The sequence below is a fragment of the Marmota monax genome, unplaced genomic scaffold, assembly GCF_021218885.2.
Source record: "Marmota monax isolate L192 unplaced genomic scaffold, Marmota_monax_Labrador192_F-V1.1 WCK01_AAM20220418_F8-fsc00223, whole genome shotgun sequence".
In the NCBI taxonomy this organism is placed as follows: domain Eukaryota; kingdom Metazoa; phylum Chordata; class Mammalia; order Rodentia; family Sciuridae; genus Marmota; species Marmota monax.
Window position 1 is genome coordinate 2,548,105 of NW_026692990.1, and position 8,964 is coordinate 2,557,068.

At 38.6% G+C, this 8,964-nt stretch overlaps 1 protein-coding gene across 1 annotated transcript; it reads right to left on the minus strand.

Moving 5' to 3' along the window:
- Nucleotides 1-342: 342 nt before the first annotated feature.
- LOC124098041 (small integral membrane protein 14-like) lies at nt 343-1,489 on the minus strand. Its single transcript, XM_046452601.2, has one exon. The coding sequence runs from the start codon at nt 1,306-1,308 to the stop codon at nt 1,009-1,011; it is 300 nt and encodes a 99-aa protein (XP_046308557.1). The 5' UTR covers nt 1,309-1,489; the 3' UTR covers nt 343-1,008.
- Nucleotides 1,490-8,964: the final 7,475 nt, after the last annotated feature.

Below are 8,964 nucleotides of genomic sequence, written 5' to 3' on the forward strand. Positions count from 1 at the left end.
AGCTAGTAAGCCTCAATATAAACATAAGATAGTTTCACTTTAACAGGGAAGTGTTAGAAGAGAGGTTTCCTGAGAGGCACTCATTTAAAAAATAAATTATAGCTTAAATTATTACTAGATAGATTATTCCTGTCAAAGGCAGAAAGAATGAACATTTCCTCTCCTTTCATGAATCTTGTAAGGCTAGGGTATAGTGGCTTAAAAATGTCATATATTGGACTGTAAATCATGGTTATTTATGGTATTCTCAGGCTGGGGAGATAGCTCAGTGGTAGAGCACTTGCCTAGCATGCCCTGGGGTCAATGCTGAGCACTGCAAACAAAACAAAACAAAACAAAACATTATTAACATTAGACATTTTTAATGGGTGTAAAAAATTATTAAAACAGCCATTTCATTTCTCCTTCTCCTAATCTAGCCACATAAATCATCTCCAATAGATGATACAGATTTCAGCATTAATTTGTAAAATATTCCAAGAGTTGGCATAGTCCCAAGAATTAGAGAAAACTTCCACCCACTTATAAACTCCCAAAGTAAATGTAAATACAGCGTGGTTCTCATTTTCTTTCATATAATGCCACATAACCCCAAATAACTTTGTAAATACCTTATGAAGAAAACAAAACCTTAAAAACCTATCAAAACTAGTTAAAATATTTAAATGCAGAAAACTCAAATTTCCTTCCATCAGGTCACAAATCACCCCAAAATTGGAATCACATTTACAAACAGAATGAGTAGAATGTTTAGGACAACCAAAACAGCCCCATGTAACTTTAAAAATGTAATCATTTACTCAAATACATTTCAAATGGGAATGGTGATAGCACAGGAAGCAAAAATAAGTTCGCAATTGAAGTTTCTAGAAGCTCATGAAAACAATAACATCCCATGTCGCAGATGCAAAAAGAAAAACAGTTCTAATGGAGTTAAGAGTACTCTGGTCATCTTCGTTCCTTTAATCTTGCAAGGTGTTAACTATTTTCACTTCCCTTGTCACAAAGTTAGTCCACAGGAGGAGCTGGTGGATCTTGTCCATTATGAGGACTAGTTGGCTTTCCGGATAAGTTGGATCCTCTTAGATTAGGTGGTCTCAGCAAGAACGCGATCACTGCAATAACCATCCACGCCATCAAGATCATAGTAATATCGATGCCGTTGTCACCGGAGGGTCCTGGTAATTCCTGAAGACATTCTGTGTCCGTGCAGTAGGACTGGGACTGCCGCAACAACTCGATCAGCCTTCGCATCACTTGATCATGAGAGCAAACACATTCACAGGGATCGAATCCACCTTCTGCCATGATCGCTCAGCTTGATTTTACTTGACTGTTTAAATCCGTCCAGGACACAACCCACCGACCGGGTGAGGAGGGAAAGGGCCGCGACCTAGTCTCGACGACGGAAAGACAGCACAGGGCGTCTGGCTACCACTGCTCCGGAAGCTGCTGCTGCTGGTGCTCTGGTCCGCGGTCCGCAGTGTCCTCCCCTTCCTCTGTTCGGATTCGAGATTGACCACGTCACTCTTAGCCACAAGACTGGGATCTGCCGCCCCCAGATGGCGGCTCAACAGATTGCAGCGCCTCAGCAATGGGTGATTTATAAAAGTTCCATTTCACCGCATCCTTATGAATTATATCTATGATATAGTCCCTATTTTTAAGTAAAACACTAAGTGTTCCCTAATATGATAATTTTTAATCTCAGTTTTTATTTTTCATTTAAAGTTACTAGAATATTTAAAAATATTCTAATGTAATTTGAACTGTTTTTTGGCTAATTTTCTATCTTAATTTTTACTCATTTATCCTTTCATTTTTCATAGTGCTTTAATTTTTTTCTTTTCAGTGGGTTTTTTGTGGTTGTTCATATAAAGAATATTAATCCTGCATCATGTTGTATGAAGAACAATCACCCTGATTATGTTTTCTCAAGATTGCTAATGACTTTTACTATTTTTATTTTTATTTTTAAAAATTTAAATTGATAAATAATAATTGAATATATTTATGGGGTACAATGTGATGTTTTAATATATGTATATAACTTAAGAGATGAATGAGTTATAAAAGGGACTGGGCAACCGATTGTTTACCTCAGAATGGTGACATTGTGGATGATCACTTATTCTACTCTTCTGTATTTTGTGATTTCCTAAAAAGAGAATACTTTATTAATCAGAGAAGAAACAAAGACTATTTTACATCAAGAAAATTATAGTGAAATCATTTATACTGAAAAATATTTGGTAAGTAGGAATGTGCTATCATGAATATATTTTCTTTATAAATCAGTGTTCCTTTTTATGCATCAGCTGAAGCATGAGTGGCAGGCAGGGACTTGGTTTCCAGTTTTTTCTTGGTTAAAGTTAATGGAGCATAGTATTTTGTGTCCCCCAAAAGGCGAAAATATTTGCTATAATAGCATCTCTTAATATTTGTACCACCTTTATCTTTATTTCTTATATCACTGAAGTAAAAAAGGCTAATAACATAATGCTCAGTAAGCAGATTAGAAACAATGGCCCATAAATCCTAACACTCAAGGAGGTCTCTACTTTTCAGAGTAGCCACTTAATGAGTCTGTGATCTGTAGATTTGTCTGAGCCCAATTCAAACATACTTAGATCTCCTCATCTATCATCATTTCTGTGAGTTTGAAAAAATATTATTTTTGTATAGTTTCTTTTTGTTCATTCAAAACTTACTCAGGTTGACCCACCTATTGACTCCTAATCTTCTCAACTATCATTACTCTGGAATTCTTTTCTTTTCTGTGAAAGCAGCATCAACAACACTAATTCTCTCACTAATCTGTTGTCTGTTTTTAGCTATTATAATAACCTGAAGGAACCAGGAACCTATGGCACATATTTTTGTGGACACTGATCTAACAAATGAAACCAGGTTTTCCTCTTTTTTTCCTACCTCAGATTCCCTGGGCAATGTAATGTCATTTCTAAGATTAAAATTAGAACACAAGCATTATAAAACTGGTATTTGCTAGATTTTGCAACTCCAGCTAACAATTAATATGAATTTTGAAGATGACTAAATAGAGGTACCTAACACTCATCTCTTCCTCCACAAAGAAGAACCAAAGGAACAGGTGAAATTGCTGCATTTTGAGATGAGTGACAGACAAAATGCTGGAACTCAGCAAGAGAGATTGGAAAGAAATAACACACCTCAGCAATTGTCACTGCAGCTCTCTAGTGAGATGTGTGGGGGCTCCCCTTTTCAGGGGTAGGGGTGAATGGGAAAGTCCCTGCAGTCTATCAGTGTAGAATCCAGAATCCTAGCTACTGCAAAATTTCACTGCTTGAAGTACTGTTAGCAGAACCATCTGGAGTTTGTACTGCAACTTTCTTTAGAAAAGTAACTCATGTCACCCTTCCCACTGACTCTAGATCCCAGCCTGTTATGAATGGACACCATCTTAAGAGGGGAGCTATTGTCCAAATTCAAGCTGTTTTAAGTGTCAGAAACCCCTGCATATCCTCATCTCTGGGATGCCACGGACATTCCACCATGTTGGCATGGGGGATTGCAGTCTCATGGATCCAACTTGGCTCAGCAAAGCAATTTGACCCTAGTACTGAAGCCTACTTGGTGTTCTGCATTGCAGGAGAGAGTAGGGCCCTTGTTCTTGGGAACAAGGTCACGGCCAGGTGCATGTGGACTTGTGCCAATGCCAGGACTGAAGACAGATGCCCACTTGGTCCCCACTGCTGCATCATCTCCATGCTTCCTCTGGGAGCATGTTTCTCTTCTACTGGGGACAGAAACTCACAACACATTCCTGCTGCTGCTGTGCCACCCTGCACTCTGTTTGGGTATGCAGTTCAGTCCAGACTGAGTGTAAATGCCACAGAGGGGGTCCTGTGGTTCCGTTGCCACCTCTCTCTGTGCATGGTGAGGGACAGCCTACTGCTTGGTATAAGGGCATGCATGTCATGCCCAACTTGGCTCAGTGCCAGAGGCCCTTGTGGCAGCAGAGCTAACTTCATCAATGCCTGAAGAAACACTCTTCACCTGACTGATGCTGCTACTCCCATTGTATAAGTCTCTGCACAGTGGGCATCCCACATCCATTCATGTATATGCTACACCTGCATGAGCTTTTAGATTGTCCCCACCCATTCGTAGTCTCTGGAGATTGTGGATCTCTTCAGCTGTACCATTCCATGCACTGTGCTTATAATCTTTAATTATAAAAGATTGTACGTGGGCCTGAAGTACATACCCTTATACCAAGAAAGTTATAGGAAGATTATACTTTGGCGTCCAACTGGAACCAAAGTAAACATTGCATGCACACCAAACTGCTGCCTCAAGACACATATTCAGGAGGAATCTGTTGACTATGAAGGACATCCATAGAAGTGATAGAAATAAGTGATTTGTGAGAAGCACAGGTTTCAATGTAGGAACACAAGAATATTATAAAACACAATAACATGATGCCTCCAAAAGAATATAATAACCTTCTTGCAATAGATTCCAAAGGAAACAATATTGATGAGAAGCCTTATAAAGAATTTAAATAAATTTAAATAAATTGATATTGGCCAAATTACATTTGTTATATTGTGTGCATATATGAATATGTAACAACAAATCCCATCAATATAATGTACCAATAAATATGATACACCAATACATATAATGTACCAGTAAAATATAATGCACCAATAAAAATTTGGAAAAAATGTAAAAAGTAAAACAGTAAAAAAGAATAGAGAAATCCCCAAAACTAGTTTTTCAAAGTTTAATACAAGTTATGACCCTATAGAAATTAAAAGGATGCTATGAATAACTCTATGCACATATCTTTGCAAATTAGATTAAAATGGAAGGATTGCTTAAGGTACAAACTACCAAAGTTCAAACAAAAGTAAGTAAACTCAATAAATGCATATGTATAGAAAGATCAAATTTATAGACATTCAAGAAAGAAATGTCTAGGCCTACATACATGTTTTCACTGGGAAATCCTACCAAAATTTAAGAAGAAATAACACCAGGCTGGGGATGTAGCCCAGTGATAGAGCACTTGCCTAGCATGTGCAAGGCCCTGCATTCTATCCCCAGCCCCCAGTGAAGGAGAAGAAGGAGGAGGTGAAAGAGGAGAAGAAAGAGAAAAAAATAAGGAGGAGGAGGAGGAATAGGGGGAGAGGGAGAATTTTGAATTCAATATAAAAAATAATGCATCATGATGAAATGGATTTATCCTGAGAATATGGAGCTGGTTTAATACTTAAAAAAAAAATCAATGAATACAATCCACCACTAACTTACCAACACCACCAAGAACAACCCAGGCATATGGTCACGACAATTGATGAAAATTTTTATTTTTTAATTTATTTTATTTATTTTTTTAAAGAGAGAGAGAGAGAGAGAGAGAGAGAGAGAGAGAGAGAGAGAGAGAGAATTTTTATTTATTTATTTTTTAGTTTTCGGCGGACACAACATCTTTGTTTGTATGTGGTGCTGAGGATCGAACCCGGGCCGCACGCATGCCAGGTGAGCGCACTACCGTTTGAGCCACATCCCCAGCCCAATTGATCAAAATTTGATAAAATTCAACAGCCATTTATGATAACAAAACAAACACAAATGAATAAACATCTCAGTAGACTGCAAGTACAAGGAAGCTTTAAATTGATATAGAGAAACTACAAAAATTTCTGTCTTATATTACACTCAGTAGAGAAAGACTGTTTTCTTCTTAACACCAGGGATATGGCCAAGCTGCCACTCATGACTGCCAATCAATATTGTACTTGAAGTTCTAACCAGTTTAATAAGGCAAGAAGAGGAAATAGTGGCTTACAGAGTGGGAAGGAGGGAAAACAACTACTCCAACTCACAGAAGTTTTGATTATCTACATAGAAGATCTTATAAAATCCATAATAATACTTCTAGAGTGAAAAAGGAAGTTGAACAATGTTTCAGGATACATGTTCAACAAAAATGCAAAGTACTTCTCAAAGTCAGCGATGAGCTGTTGGAAATCAAAATGTAAAACAAAATAAAATGGCACTGGTCTACATGCCTCCAGCCAGTTTTGTTTCATGTCAGGGTGGGAGGAGGGAGGACCTGGGCACCCAGTAGGGCTGCAGAAGGGAAAGACTCTGGGCGGCAGAAAGGGGGAGATTCTGGGAAGAGAAGAAACACTAATAAAAGGGAAGGTAGAGGGGCCCTGTAATAAAACTAGTCGAATATTCAGTTCAAATTTTATTCAAATTATTTAGTTCAAATGAAATACATGTGGTTTCTTTCAGTGTTCTGGAGCAGTTTGTAAATATGTCAGTTCTTCAGGGCTTTCTAGGGGGAACTAGCTAGGAAATTGAGCATAACCTCAGAAATGTATGTAAGCAAGTCCCTGCTTGAGGCACTCTTGTGGGTGGATGGAATGCAGAGTGAACTCCAATACGTAAAGGTGGGGGAAACACACACACAAGAAAACCCATCCAAGCAGGGTGTAGTGGTGCATGCCTGTAACCCCAACAACTCGGGAGACTGAGGCAGGAGGGTCACAAGTTTGAGGCCAGCCTCAGCAACTTAGCAAGACCCTGTCTCAAAATAAAATAAATAAATAAATTAAAAGGGATGGGGATGGGGCTCAGTGGTTAAGTACCCCTGGGTTCCATCCCTGGTACCAAAAATAAAACAAAAACAAAACTATGCAGACAAAGGGTTATAAAATTTTGTATGATTAGCATAAACCTAGTAAGTAGGGCATTTTGTCTTTCACTCATGGAAAGGAAGAAGGAGAAACGTTAGAGAGATCGCACAGTCTTTCTCTCCCTACTCCCGTGCCTTCACTTAAGGTGTTCATTCTGGTAAGAGAGGGATAGGAAACAGGAAGGTGAGTTGTAGCTGATGCCTGGGATGAAGGCTGAAAGGGTTTTGATGCTGGATGAGAAGTGTGGGCCGACTTTCCAGGAAAGGGTTTCCTTCTCAAAGTACGACAAGGAAAAGGAAAGAAGGATAGGAGAAAGGGAACAAAGAGGTCTAATTGTATCCGATGATTTGCTTTAAAATTGGACTTGGCCATGTGTAGTGGTATGTGCCTGTGTTCCTGGGTCCTCAGGAGCTAAGGCAGAAGGATCATTTGAGCCCAGGAGGTTGAGGACAGCCTGGGCAAACAGAGAAAAACCCCAACTCGAAGAAAAGAAAAAATGTTTCCCTAAAGTATCAGCTTTAAAGAAGAAATATGTATTCTAGGTTCTCTTAAGATAAGCCATATGTTTGATATAAGGGGTGGGGCCATGGATTGTGCTTTTAAATCTTATTGAGTTCAGAATTTCCAAGTGACTCTCCAAAATTGCACATGCCCTCACCATTAACACTGTAGGCAGACCACCCTCTCTCAGCCCAGCCTTCCCAGTGGAGAGGCAGCTCCCAAGGCATTATGGGGGAGTGGGAAAGCATCAGAAACACCCGGCTTCAAATACCAGCTCTGCTCTCTTAAGCTGTGGGGTCTGGTGCTAGGTGCTCACTTTGCTTTCTTGATTTGAGATTTTTTAATTTAATTTTTTATATTTATTTTTTACTTGTAGTTGGGCACAATATATTTACTTTATTTATTTATTTATTTTTATGTGGTGCTGAGGATTAAACCCAGGGCCTCACATGTGCTAGGCAAACGCTCTACCACTGAGCCACAACCTCAGCCCCCCTTTTTAAATTTTAAACTGGAAAAATAATTGTGCCCAATGTTTTTGAGGATAAAATAAGATGATGTATCCACACAGGTACATAGAAAAGTGAGATTCATTCTACTGTCTTTCTTATTCCTGTCCCTCACCCCTTCCCTTCATTCCCCTTTGTCTAAAACAATGAACTTCTTATTCTTCCCTCTCCTCTGTTATGTGTTAGCATCTGCATATCATAGAGAAGATTTGACCTTTGGCTTTTGAGAGTGGCTTACTTCACTTAACATGATAGTCCCTTGTGCACATATATGAATGAACCACAGTGAATCTCCTCAAGACTGGGATCCTAATTAGAATAAGACATACTTCATGTTTGTACAAATATGTCAAAATACACTCTACTGTCTATCACTAAAAAGAACGAATAAAATAAAAAACTAAGATGATGTATGTAGTGTGCTAAGCATGTACTAGGGACATTTATAATTAGAATACCAGGTATTCAGCTGTATTTCCTCTTTGTTCTTTGCAGCACTGAAAAGCTCCTGTGAAGGTGGGACCCAAAATTAAGTTAGACCAAAAATATGCTGAATTAGGAAACCACCACCATGTTCAATTCACTGCAAAAATGGCTTCAGTTTGCAAAGGTGAGTCTTTCCTGGCAAACTATAATGGGTACCTCCTTTTTTGCATGCATAAAATCTGAACCGGAGTCAATTTTCTTTATGTGAGTAAAAGAGGAGAATTTAAGAACTTGAGGACCAAAAGCCAAGCTGTTCATTGAACAAACTTCAGAGAACAGAGCTCTCAACATAGCTGTATAAATACATGACAGTCCAGGGATAGTCAATGGATGCTTTTAACAGAAGTTGTTTTTCTCACGATCAATCTCAATTTCAAAGACAATTTCCAGCAATGGGAATGATAAATCTGAAGTGTTCTACGTTAGAACTATCTGGTATTTAAACATACCAAGTATAGTTTCTCTCCTGGGAACCATATCACCTAGCAGACCTGGAGACTCTGTGCATTATATTACACTAAAATTGGCCAGTAATCCTTATCTCACCTTGGTATACCTCTGCTTCTGTGGTCAGCTCCTGACTTGACAGGCAGCCCAGGGATAGGGCTGCCTACAGTGATATACTACTGGCTCTCACCCACTCTCAAGAGCTGATAATTAAAATTTTAGGAAGTTTGCAAGGAAGGTGTTGAATGACCATCATTCAAAATGAACATATATAAACTTATGATTAAATTAAGGTAATAATTACTTATTTTTTTTTACTACAC

Coding starts and splice junctions, on each gene's coding strand:
- LOC124098041 (XM_046452601.2), bottom strand. CDS start 1,308: ATGGCAGAAGGTGGATTCGATCCCTGTGAATGTGTTTGCTCTCATGAT.